We start from the raw sequence: 14,182 nt of genomic DNA on the forward strand, positions 1-14,182 counted from the left end.
GCTGTGATTGGTGGATTGTAGCTCACCACCAACAACACTTGATCTCGAATACATTAACATGCTAGTGGCTAACGTTAGCCAGTTTGAGCATACAAACTCAGTAGCACAGAGTAGATCCTCCATACGACGTTGAGAAAATAGAGCATTGTGGGTAGTTTACAGGATATCTGGAAATTAGGTAAGTATGTAATAACCCCAAAAAACCTGTTTGTAGTTATAGGTACAACTAAGTTACTAAGTCTCTGATCACACTGTGTTGTTACCTTGGTGAGCTAAAACTCATGCTTCCCTTTAGCCTCCCCACATCCCCCTTGTCCGTCACCCCTCCCCCCCTCCCCCGGCCCGTCGCCCCCCTCCCCCGGCTCGTCGCCCATCCCCTGGTCGTCCGGCCCGTCGCCCCCCTCGGTCCGTCGCCCCCCCACCTCCCGCAGTCCGTCGCCCTCCCACCTCCCCCAGTCCGTCGCCCCTCCCCACCTCGTCGCCCCTCCCCCGGTCGTCCGGTCTATTGCCGCCGCTTTAAATTTCAGTTTGTGACAAAACAAGTCAATCTATTGTGTAGACTAATTGTACCGTCCCAAAACCGCTGTAAAATATCTTCTCAATAACCAAAAATATGAAATATTTAGCTGTTTAAAGCCAGCGTACAAAAACCAAAAGTAATTAGACAAAATAAAAAATAAAACTTAAATCCAGAAAGCATAGAAATATCATACGTACGTTTCTACCACCTATCAGACTAGCTTTCAATGAGTATTACAGATCTATGCACTGACATTTCTACGTGAAACCTGCTACACTGCAGTCCATCATCTGGGGAAGGGAGTTTGGGATGAGAGATGTTGAAAACTCCTTCAATTATGAACAAATACAAACATGTCATGATTTCAGTTGAGTCCATTTCTGATATTTATTTTGATAAGGGAAGTTGTTTACACACCCTGGGGAACCACAGAGCCTCGGTAACAAGAAACACACACACACTCTCTCACACACACACACACACACACACACACACACACTCGCTCACACACTCTCTCTCCCTCTCTTAATCAAACACACAGACACACACTCATTCAGACACACACTCATTCAGACACACACACACACTCATTCAGACAGACACACACTCATTCAGACAGACACACACTCATTTAGACACAGACACACACTCATTCAGACAGACACACACTCATTCAGACAGACACACACTCATTTAGACACACACACATTCAGACACACACACACACACTCATTCAGACACAGACACACACACATTCAGACACACACACACACATTCAGACACACACACACACACATTCAGACACACACACACACACATTCAGACACACACACACACACACACATTCAGACACACACACACACTCATTCAGACACACACACACTCATTCAGACACACACACACACTCATTCAGACACACACACACTCATTCAGACACACACACACACACATTCAGACACACACACACACACACTCATTCAGACACACAGACACACACTCATTCAGACAGACACACAGGGCTGGATATATATATTGACAGTTGTCCTGTGAAAGTGAACATCAGAGTCAGGACCCAGTCTAGGTCCCTGTAGAAAAGGATGTGAGGGGCGGGGCCATAGGGAGGTCCACAGTCCATGTCAGTATGGGGGTGTGTGTGTACAAACTGCCCTGGGTGGTTGTGTGTGTATGTGTGTGTTTAGTCGTTGTCTTCATCCTCCTCTTCGCTCTCCTCGATCCCGTCACTGTCCTCCTGTTCCTCGTCTTCCTCCTCTGTTTCTGGGATGTCCCACTGGGGGTGGTTGTCCAACACCGCCTTGGCCTCGTGCACCTCCAGCTGGCACAGTTAAAACACATAGTTACAATATATAGTTACAATATATAGTTACAATACACACAGTTAAAACACACAGTTAAAACACATAGTTAAAACACATAGTTAAAACACATAGTTAAAACACATAGTTAAAACACAGTTACAATATATAGTTACAATATATAGTTACAACACACACAGTTAAAATACACAGTTACAACACACACAGTTACAACACACACAGATATACAACACACACAGTTACAACACACACAGTTACAACACACACAGTTACAACACACACAGTTACAACACACACAGTTACAACACACACAGATATACAACACACACAGTTACAACACACACAGATATACAACACACACAGATATACAACACACACAGTTACAACACACACAGTTACAACACACACAGTTACAACACACACAGTTACAACACACAGTTACAATACACAGTTACAATACACACAGTTACAATATATAGTTACAATATACACAGTTAAAATATATATAGTTAAAACACACAGTTGGAGACTGCAGACAGAAATGAGCTGCTGGTCTGAATCCTATTGTTCTTCAAACTATTAGACTGAAGTACAATATCAACATAAATCCTGCAGTAGGTCAAAGCTGTGTGCTGTGGGTAAAACATGGGTAGAGAACATGGGTGGAACAGGCATTGTGGTGCTGTAAAACACGGGTAGAGAACATGGGTGGAACAGGCATTGTGGTGCTGTAAAACACGGGTAGAGAACATGGGTGGAACAGGCATTGTGGTGCTGTAAAACACGGGTAGAGAACATGGGTGGAACAGGCATTGTGGTGCTGTAAAACACGGGTAGAGAACATGGGTGGAACAGGCATTGTGGTGCTGTAAAACACGGGTAGAGAACATGGGTGGAACAGGCATTGTGGTGCTGTAAAACACGGGTGGAGAACATGGGTGGAACAGGCATTGTGGTGCTGTAAAACACGGGTAGAGAAAATGGGTGGAACAGGCATTGTGGTGCTGTAAAACACGGGTAGAGAACATGGGTGGAACAGGCATTGTGGTGCTGTAAAACACGGGTAGAGAACATGGGTGGAACAGGCATTGTGGTGCTGTAAAACACGGGTAGAGAAAATGGGTGGAACAGGCATTGTGGTGCTGTAAAACACGGGTAGAGAACATGGGTGGAACAGGCATTGTGGTGCTCATGTGAATTCCCTTTGAGCTCCAGACCAATGCCTATTCTCACTTTAAACATTTTAGTTTCTAATACACACACACACAGGTGAGTTGTAAGGTCTCACCTTGAGGGGTCTGATCTGGTCCAGACCCAGGTAAGAGTCTGAGCGGAGGATAACAGAGTACTGGTAGTTCCCCGTTTTAGAGGGAGCTGGAAACTTCAGCTCCACCTGTCAGAGTGAGAACACACCGAGTGTACAAAACATTAAGAACACCTTCCTAACATTCAAGTGCCCCCCTCCCACCCTCAATCTGTCAGGGTCATGGACTCTACAAGGTATCTAACTTCAGCTCCACCTGTCAGAGTGAGGACACACCGAGTGTACAAAACATTAAGAACACCTTCCTAATATTCAAGTGCCCCCCTCCCACCCTCAGAACAGCCTCAATCTGTCAGGGTCATGGACTCTACAAGGTGTAGAAAGCGTTTCCACAGGGTTGCTGGCCCATGTTGACTCCAATGCTTCCCACAGTTGTGTCAAGTTGGCTGGATGTCCTTTGGGTGGTGGACCGTTCTTGATACACACTGTTGAGCATCATACTACACATAGGCAACACACACACACACACACCCTCACCTCCTCTGTGTCTTTGAGTGTGCAGACGTGGTATGGCATGGAGACGAGAGTCTGGTCCTTGCGGTCAGCGATGTAGAGCCACCACCACTCATGTTTCTCCTCTGGGTAGTACAGGCTGTAGACGGGGTGGGTCACCTTGGACTTGGTCTCCAACAGCGCCCTCTCCCTTCGCTGGACACTCTGCTGCAGAGCCTCCCACTCCTGGGGGGAGAGATGGAGGGGGGTTATACATAGCCTATACCACTGATCTCCAACCCTGTTCCTGGAGAGACCATCCTGTAGGTTTTAACTCTGACCCTGTCCCTGGAGAGAGACCCTCCTGTAGGTTTTAACTCTGACCCTGTCCCTGGAGAGAGACCCTCCTGTAGGTTTTAACTCCAACCCTGTTCCTAGAGAGAGACCCTCCTGTAGGTTTTAACTCCAACCCTGTTCCTGGAGAGAGACCCTCCTGTAGGTTTTAACTCCAACCCTGTTCCTAGAGAGACACCATCCTGTAGGTTTTAACTCCAACCCTGTTCCTGGAGAGATACCCTCCTGTAGGTTTTAACTCCAACCCTGTTCCTGGAGAGAGACCCTCCTGTAGGTTTTAACTCCAACCCTGTTCCTGGAGAGAGACCCTCCTGTAGGTTTTAACTCCAACCCTGTTCCTGGAGAGATACCCTCCTGTAGGTTTTAACTCCAACCTTGTTCCTGGAGAGATACCATCCTGTAGGTTTTAACTCCGACCCTGTTCCTGGAGAGAAACCCTCCTGTAGGTTTTAACTCCAACCCTGTTCCTGGAGAGAGACCCTCCTGTAGGTTTTAACTCCAACCCTGTTCCTGGAGAGACACCCTCCTGTAGGTTTTAACTCCAACCCTGTTCCTGGAGAGAGACCCTCCTGTAGGTTGAACTCCAACCCTGTTCCTGGAGAGACACCCTCCTGTAGGTTTTAACTCCAACCCTGTTCCTGGAGAGAGACCCTCCTGTAGGTTTTAACTCCAACCCTGTTCCTGGAGAGCTACCCTCCTGGAGGGTTTAACTCCAACCCTGTTCCTGGAGAGAGACCCTCCTGTAGGTTTTAACTCCAACCCTGTTCCTGGAGAGAGACACCATCCTGGAGGGTTTAACTCCAACCCTGTTCCTGGAGAGAGACACCATCCTGGAGGGTTTAACTCCAACCCTGTTCCTGGAGAGAGACACCATCCTGGAGGGTTTAACTCCAACCCTGTTCCTGGAGAGAGACACCATCCTGTAGGTTTTAACTCCAACCCTGTTCCTGGAGAGAGACACTCCTGTAGGTTTTAACTCCAACCCTGTTCCTGGAGAGAGACACCATCCTGTAGGTTTTAACTCCAACCCTGTTCCTGGAGAGAGACACTCCTGTAGGTTTTAACTCCAACCCTGTTCCTGGAGAGAGACACCATCCTGGAGGGTTTAACTCCAACCCTGTTCCTGGAGAGAGACACCATCCTGTAGGTTTTAACTCCAACCCTGTTCCTGGAGAGAGACACTCCTGTAGGTTTTAACTCCAACCCTGTTCCTGGAGAGAGATACCATCCTGTAGGTTTTAACTCCAACCCTGTTCCTGGAGAGAAACTGCGCCCAGGAACGGCTGGAGGAGCCCTGATCTATACACACACAGGTCTTTTCTCCTAAAGCGTACACACCCTCTACTCCGACAGCGTGAATCTGTGAAGTCATGTTCGAGAGATGGGTAACTGCAGTCCTCTGGGGCCGGACACACCCCCATCGCTAGCAAACACACCTGGTTAAACTAATTACATTCTAGATCTGGATTAGTTGATTACTGGAGTCAGGTGTGTTAGCTGGACCTGGGGCAAAGGTGTGACACCTCCCAGGACTGGAGTTACCCATGTGGTCGGGGGAGTTTTACACACACACACACACACACACACACACAGAGGTGTCTGACCTCCTCGTCGTCCCCGGCGATCTCATCCTGCTCCGTGTCGCTCTGCTTGTCACTCTCCTCATCTCTCTCGCTCGGAGAATCTTTGTTACCCTCCTCTGATTCGCTGCCTTTGTCTGACCTGTCCTCCTCGTCTTCCTTCGCCACGGCAACCACCTCCTAAACACAAACAGGCATCCATAAAGCTCAACACGGATTGGTTAGTTTTCCACCAGACCTGGGTTTAAATGCATTTTTAACTATTTTTTATTTGGGTAATTTCAAATAATGTGGCCGAATCAACTACTAGTTGATAGTATTTTAGTAGTATTTTGTTTAATTGATAAGATATAAAATACTAGTATTTTTTGTATATATATTTTTTTTACATATTTAAAATAACCCAACGACCAAACAGACCTCGGTTCAAATGAATAATGAGTATTTAAATACCCGTGTTAAAAAAAAAAAAAAAAACACTTAACTGTGTTTTTAAATACACGCCCGAGGGGGTGCGGACAAAATACCACAGCTCAGGGTTGTTCTTGCGCATTACGCACCGCAGAGAGCCTGGACTCAGCCTCTATCCGTGGAGGATGTGGTACAAACCCTGGAGAACCTTCTGCTATTGTAAACTGGTGACCAACGGGATTCAAAGACTGACAATAAATGCTTTGTCAGACGTGGAATGATATACAACGGCTGCCAAATCGGCATTCAGGGCTCGAACCACTTCCTTTATAATTACAAACTACTAGGAAATGTTTTTTTCAAAGTAACTGAAATAGTCTAAATAGTATTTGAACCCAGGTCTGGTACTGGCAGTGAAAGACGTTAAGATGACTTAATTAAAACAAAAACAATCCACTTGGATTAACTTTCTGATTGGCTGCGTACACTTCCTGACGCACTCCCATTGGCCTGTTTGGCCTTGGCTGCTGGTAGTGGGAGGGGCTTCTTCTTGGTGAGTTTCTTCTTCTTGGACTGCTTGGTTTTCTTGGCTGCTTTCGTCTTGTTCTGCCACACCTTGGCTCTGGTTTTACTGGCGTCTCCCTGCACAAACAGGTGATGCACAAGTTAAGTGTTGTCAGTCGTTGTGTGTGTGTGTGTCGTCAGGTGTGTGTGTGTGTCGTCAGGTGTGTGTGTGTGTTCAGACGGTGTGTACCGCGACAGCATCCTCTGTACTGGCTTCCTCTCCGACTCCGAGACACGGTGTCACATTCTGCTCCTTCTCAAACACCTCCTACACACACACAGAGACAGAGACAAACACACACACACACACACACACGAGACAGAGAGAGAGAGACACACCACACTCGGTTACTAAAGTGATATATTGAATACATAGGTGCGACTCATTTGCTATGTTAAGCCCTCTAAGCCGAGGGAGTTTACGGAACTGTATAGAATTATTTTTAGAAGGTCACACACTTCATTTAACTATTTGATTTGGAATTTTAAGACTCCTTGAAGTATAAAAAAAAAATACTAATATTTGTTAAACATTTAAATGTGTCTTTATTGCTATTAGACCATTCAAACACATCGAATAACCAATGAATTCTCTCCCTCTACCCCTCCCACTAACCCTCCCTCTACCCCTCCCACTAACCCTCCCTCTACCCCTCCCACCAACCCTCCCACCAACCCTCCCACCAACCCTCCCACCAACCCTCCCACCATCCACCCCTCCCACCCTCCCTCTACCCCTCCCACCCTCCCTCTACCCCTCCCACCCTCCCTCTACCCCTCCCACCAACCCTCCCACCAACCCTCCCACTAACCCTCCCACCAACCCTCCCACTAACCCTCCCACTAACCCACCCTCCCTCTACCCCTCCCACTAACCCTCCAACTAACCCTCCCACTAACCCTCCCACTAACCCTCCAACCCTCCCACTAACCCTCCAACCCTCCCACTAACCCTCCAACCCTCCCACTAACCCTCCAACCCTCCCACTAACCCTCCAACCCTCCCACTAACCCTCCATCCGTCCAACCCTCCATCCGTCCAACCCTCCATCCGTCCAACCCTCCATCCGTCCAACCCTCCATCCGTCCAACCCTCCATCCGTCCAACCCTCCATCCGTCCAACCCTCCATCCGTCCAACCCTCCATCCGTCCAACCCTCCATCCGTCCAACCCTCCATCCGTCCAACCCTCCAACCCTTACCGCCATCCTCTTCCTGGTCAGGGTGACCGTAACTGTGACGATGGATCCAGCTGTGATGTTATTGCTGTCTTCATCATCCAGGACTGGAGAGACAACAGAAGACGACAGGTTAGAGATGACAGTAGTAACAGTCCAGGACTGGAGAGACAACAGAAGACAGGTTTTCCCCCGAGAAAAACAAATATCTTATCAATTAAACAAAGACCTTATTCTCTTCTAACATTTGTTTATTGTCATGTAAGGACCTTCTACACAGTTAGATGTCGGGACAGCCAGTTAGATGTAGTTTCATGCCAGTATCTGTCGTGACAGCCAGTTAGATGTGGTTTCATGCCAGTATCTGTCGGGACAGCCAGATAGATGTGGTTTCATGCCAGTATCTGTCGGGACAGCCAGTTAGATGTAGTTTCATGCCAGTATCTGTCGGGACAGCCAGTTAGATGTGGTTTCATGCCAGTATCTGTCGGGACAGCCAGTTAGATGTGGTTTCATGCCAGTATCTGTCGGGACAGCCAGTTAGATGTGGTTTCATGCCAGTATCTGTCGGGACAGCCAGTTAGATGTGGTTTCATGCCAGTATCTGTCGGGACAGCCAGTTAGATGTGGTTTCATGCCAGTATCTGTCGGGACAGCCAGTTAGATGTGGTTTCATGCCAGTATCTGTCGGGACAGCCAGTTAGATGTGGTTTCATGCCAGTATCTGTCGGGACAGCCAGTTAGATGTGGTTTCATGCCAGTATCTGTCGGGACAGCCTGCAGGAACAAAAATTAAGTGAATACAAACACAAACTTCAGAGAAGGGACGTGACCTCACCCTGCAGCTTGGTATCCATGGTGATGGACGGGAAGCTGGCGAGTACGGCCATGACCTCGTCATACTTCTCCTCGCCAAGGAAACGGAGCATGCTCCGACGGTCCGAGTCCTTCAGGCTGACCAGGTCCTGCAGGCTACGCACCTTGTACTGGGGAGAGGTTACTATAGTTACCATACCATAATACACCGTGTACTGGGGAGAGGTTACTATAGTTACCATATCATAATACACCTTGTACTGGGGAGAGGTTACTATAGTTACCATACCATAATACACCTTGTACTGGGGAGAGGTTACTATAGTTACCATACCATAATACACCGTGTACTGGGGAGAGGTTACTATAGTTACCATACCATAATACACCGTGTACTGGGGAGAGGTTACTATAGTTACCATACCATAATACACCGTGTACTGGGGAGAGGTTACTATAGTTACCATATCATAATACACCGTGTACTGGGGAGAGGTTACTATAGTTACCATATCATAATACACCGTGTACTGGGGAGAGGTTACTATAGTTACCATACCATAATACACCTTGTACTGGGGAGAGGTTACTATAGTTACCATACCATAATACACCTTGTACTGGGGAGAGGTTACTATAGTTACCATACCATAATACACCGTGTACTGGGGAGAGGTTACTATAGTTACCATATCATAATACACCGTGTACTGGGGAGAGGTTACTATAGTTACCATATCATAATACACCGTGTACTGGGGAGAGGTTACTATAGTTACCATATCATAATACACCTTGTACTGGGGAGAGGTTACTATAGTTACCATACCATAATACACCGTGTACTGGGGAGAGGTTACTATAGTTACCATATCATAATACACCGTGTACTGGGGAGAGGTTACTATAGTTACCATATCATAATACACCGTGTACTGGGGAGAGGTTACTATAGTTACCATACCATAATACACCTTGTACTGGGGAGAGGTTACTATAGTTACCATACCATAATACACCTTGTACTGGGGAGAGGTTACTATAGTTACCATACCATAATACACCGTGTACTGGGGAGAGGTTACTATAGTTACCATATCATAATACACCGTGTACTGGGGAGAGGTTACTATAGTTACCATATCATAATACACCGTGTACTGGGGAGAGGTTACTATAGTTACCATACCATAATACACCGTGTACTGGGGAGAGGTTACTATAGTTACCATACCATAATACACCGTGTACTGGGGAGAGGTTACTATAGTTACCATACCATAATACACCGTGTACTGGGGAGAGGTTACTATAGTTACCATACCATAATACACCGTGTACTGGGGAGAGGTCACTATAGTTACCATACCATAATACACCGTGTACTGGGGAAAGGTTACTATAGTTACCATACCATAATACACCTTGTACTGGGGAGAGGTTACTATAGTTACCATACCATAATACACCGTGTACTGGGGAGAGGTTACTATAGTTACCATACCATAATACACCGTGTACTGGGGAGAGGTTACTATAGTTACCATACCATAATACACCGTGTACTGGGGAGAGGTCACTATAGTTACCATACCATAATACACCGTGTACTGGGGAAAGGTTACTATAGTTACCATACCATAATACACCTTGTACTGGGGAGAGGTTACTATAGTTACCATACCATAATACACCTTGTACTGGGGAGAGGTTACTATAGTTACCATACCATAATACACCTTGTACTGGGGAGAGGTTACTATAGTTACCATATCATAATACACCGTGTACTGGGGAGAGGTTACTATAGTTACCATATCATAATACACCGTGTACAGGGGAGAAGTTACTATAGTTACCATATCATAATACACCGTGTACTGGGGAGAGGTTACTATAGTTACCATACCATAATACACCGTGTACTGGGGAGAGGTTACTATAGTTACCATATCATAATACACCGTGTACTGGGGAAATGTTACTATAGTTACCATACCATAATACACCTTGGACTGGGGAGAGGTTACTATAGTTACCATACCATAATACACCTTGTACTGGGGAGAGGTTACTATAGTTACCATACCATAATACACCTTGGACTGGGGAGAGGTTACTATAGTTACCATACCATAATACACCTTGTACTGGGGAGAGGTTACTATAGTTACCATACCATAATACACCTTGTACTGGGGAGAGGTTACTATAGTTACCATATCATAATACACCGTGTACTGGGGAGAGGTTACTATAGTTACCATATCATAATACACCGTGTACAGGGGAGAAGTTACTATAGTTACCATATCATAATACACCGTGTACTGGGGAGAGGTTACTATAGTTACCATACCATAATACACCGTGTACTGGGGAGAGGTTACTATAGTTACCATATCATAATACACCGTGTACTGGGGAAATGTTACTATAGTTACCATACCATAATACACCTTGGACTGGGGAGAGGTTACTATAGTTACCATACCATAATACACCTTGTACTGGGGAGAGGTTACTATAGTTACCATACCATAATACACCTTGTACCGGGGAGAGGTTACTATAGTTACCATATCATAATACACTGTGTACTGGGGAGAGGTTACTATAGTTACCATATCATAATACACTGTGTACAGGGGAGAGGTTACTATAGTTACCATACCATAATACACCGTGTACTGGGGAGAGGTTACTATAGTTACTATATCATAATACACTGTGTACAGGGGAGAGGTTACTATAGTTACCATACCATAATACACCGTGTACTGGGGAAAGGTTACTATAGTTACCATACCATAATACACCTTGGACTGGGGAGAGGTTACTATAGTTACCATACCATAATACACCTTGTACTGGGGAGAGGTTACTATAGTTACCATACCATAATACACCTTGTACTGGGGAGAGGTTACTATAGTTACCATATCATAATACACCGTGTACTGGGGAGAGGTTACTATAGTTACCATATCATAATACACTGTGTACAGGGGAGAGGTTACTATAGTTACCATACCATAATACACCGTGTACTGGGGAGAGGTTACTATAGTTACCATATCATAATACACTGTGTACAGGGGAGAGGTTACTATAGTTACCATACCATAATACACCTTGTACTGGTTACCACCTAATACTGGTAACCATAGTAACACACCTTATACTGGAGGGAGGGTATAGGGAGGAGGGGAGAGAGAATTGTTATGTTATGGCTCCATCTCAATTGGTCTTACTGCAATTCCTCACAACTTATCTCCTTGCATCCTTCTCAACTCTATTGGACGACTAGATCCAAGGTCCCTCAAATCAGACTTTTTCCTCCAATGGGTTTTGAGAAGGTGAGAAGAGAGGATGTAAGGAATCGAGGAAAGGTGAATTGAGAAAGAGGCGTTGTACACAGAGCCAAACGCTGTCTGGGTGACCGTACCTTCTTGGAGACACAGTAGCGGAGGTGCTCCTCTTCAAAGTGAGGAAGCTGCAGCAGAGGAGACTTGGACTCCTGCAGACCCTGGACGATCATCTGGGTCAGTTTCATACAGTTCTCTATCGACACCAACCTGGGGGCATGGAACCCTGCACACACAGGTCAGCATGCATCTGTGTCAGTCTGCTGTTGGCCATCATGGTGAGTTGACAGTGTGTGTGTGTGTCAGTCTGCTGTTGGCCATCATGGTGAGTTGACAGTGTGTGTGTGTGTCAGTCTGCTGTTGGCCACCATGGTGAGTTGACAGTGTGTGTGTGTGTCAGTCTGCTGTTGGCCATCATGGTGAGTTGACAGTGTGTGTGTGTGTCAGTCTGCTGTTGGCCATCATGGTGAGTTGACAGTGTCTGTGTGTGTGTGTGTGTACCTCCTCTGCTGTTGGCCATCATGGTGAGTTGAGTGTGTGTGTGTGTGTGTGTGTGTGTGTGTGTGTGTGTGTGTGTGTGTGTGTCAGTCTGCTGTTGGCCATCATGGTGAGTTGACAGTGTTTCTGTGTGTCAGTCTGCTGTTGGCCATCATGGTGAGTTGACAGTGTGTGTGTGTGTCAGTCTGCTGTTGGCCATCATGGTGAGTTGACAGTGTGTCTGTGTCAGTCTGCTGTTGGCCATCATGGTGAGTTGACAGTGTGTGTGTGTCAGTCTGCTGTTGGCCATCATGGTGAGTTGACAGTGTGTGTGTGTCAGTCTGCTGTTGGCCATCATGGTGAGTTGACAGTGTGTGTGTGTGTCTGTGTGTCAGTCTGCTGTTGGCCATCATGGTGAGTTGACAGTGTGTCTGTGTCAGTCTGCTGTTGGCCATCATGGTGAGTTGACAGTGTGTGTGTGTGTCAGTCTGCTGTTGGCCATCATGGTGAGTTGACAGTGTGTCTGTGTGTCAGTCTGCTGTTGGCCATCATGGTGAGTTGACAGTGTGTGTGTGTGTGTACCTCCTCTGCTGTTGGCCATCATGGTGAGTTGACAGTGTGTGTGTGTGTCAGTCTGCTGTTGGCCATCATGGTGAGTTGACAGTGTGTCTGTGTGTCAGTCTGCTGTTGGCCATCATGGTGAGTTGACAGTGTGTGTGTGTCAGTCTGCTGTTGGCCATCATGGTGAGTTGACAGTGTGTCTGTGTGTCAGTCTGCTGTTGGCCATCATGGTGAGTTGACAGTGTGTGTGTGTGTGTACCTCCTCTGCTGTTGGCCATCATGGTGAGTTGACAGTGTGTGTGTGTGTCAGTCTGCTGTTGGCCATCATGGTGAGTTGACAGTGTGTCTGTGTGTCAGTCTGCTGTTGGCCATCATGGTGAGTTGACAGTGTGTCTGTGTCAGTCTGCTGTTGGCCATCATGGTGAGTTGACAGTGTGTGTGTGTCAGTCTGCTGTTGGCCATCATGGTGAGTTGACAGTGTGTCTGTGTCAGTCTGCTGTTGGCCATCATGGTGAGTTGACAGTGTGTGTGTGTCAGTCTGCTGTTGGCCATCATGGTGAGTTGACAGTGTGTCTGTGTCAGTCTGCTGTTGGCCATCATGGTGAGTTGACAGTGTGTGTGTGTATGTGTGTGTGTACCTCTGCTGTTGGCCATCATGGTGAGTTGACAGTGTGTGTGTGTGTGTACCTCTGCTGTTGGCCATCATGGTGAGTTGACAGTGTGTGTGTGTATGTGTGTGTGTACCTCTGCTGTTGGCCATCATGGTGAGTTGACAGTGTGTGTGTGTGTGTCAGTCTGCTGTTGGCCATCATGGTGAGTTGACAGTGTGTGTGTGTCAGTCTGCTGTTGGCCATCATGGTGAGTTGACAGTGTGTGTGTGTGTCTGTGTGTCAGTCTGCTGTTGGCCATCATGGTGAGTTGACAGTGTGTGTGTGTCAGTCTGCTGTTGGCCATCATGGTGAGTTGACAGTGTGTCTGTGTCAGTCTGCTGTTGGCCATCATGGTGAGTTGACAGTGTGTGTGTGTGTCAGTCTGCTGTTGGCCATCATGGTGAGTTGACAGTGTGTCTGTGTGTCAGTCTGCTGTTGGCCATCATGGTGAGTTGACAGTGTGTGTGTGTGTGTACCTCCTCTGCTGTTGGCCATCATGGTGAGTTGACAGTGTGTGTGTGTGTGTCAGTCTGCTGTTGGCCATCATGGTGAGTTGACAGTGTGTCTGTGTGTCAGTCTGCTGTTGGCCATCATGGTGAGTTGACAGTGTGTG

At 46.7% G+C, this 14,182-nt stretch overlaps 1 protein-coding gene across 1 annotated transcript in view; it reads right to left on the minus strand.

The window, feature by feature from the left end:
* Nucleotides 1-882: 882 nt before the first annotated feature.
* The window catches only part of sec63 (SEC63 homolog, protein translocation regulator), a 64,372-nt gene continuing 51,072 nt past the window's right edge, over nt 883-14,182 (minus strand). The window contains exons 12-20 of the mRNA XM_064991785.1: nt 11,962-12,107; nt 8,536-8,683; nt 7,722-7,804; nt 6,710-6,787; nt 6,442-6,597; nt 5,569-5,724; nt 3,656-3,856; nt 3,143-3,247; nt 883-1,853 (exon numbers count right to left, since the gene is read on the minus strand). Coding sequence (XP_064847857.1) covers nt 1,716-1,853; nt 3,143-3,247; nt 3,656-3,856; nt 5,569-5,724; nt 6,442-6,597; nt 6,710-6,787; nt 7,722-7,804; nt 8,536-8,683; nt 11,962-12,107 — 1,211 coding nt within the window. The 3' untranslated portion in view covers nt 883-1,715. The remainder of the gene's footprint in view (nt 1,854-3,142; nt 3,248-3,655; nt 3,857-5,568; nt 5,725-6,441; nt 6,598-6,709; nt 6,788-7,721; nt 7,805-8,535; nt 8,684-11,961; nt 12,108-14,182) is intronic.

Source organism: Oncorhynchus masou, chromosome 16 (genome assembly GCF_036934945.1).
Source record: "Oncorhynchus masou masou isolate Uvic2021 chromosome 16, UVic_Omas_1.1, whole genome shotgun sequence".
NCBI classification, from domain to species: Eukaryota; Metazoa; Chordata; class Actinopteri; order Salmoniformes; family Salmonidae; genus Oncorhynchus; species Oncorhynchus masou.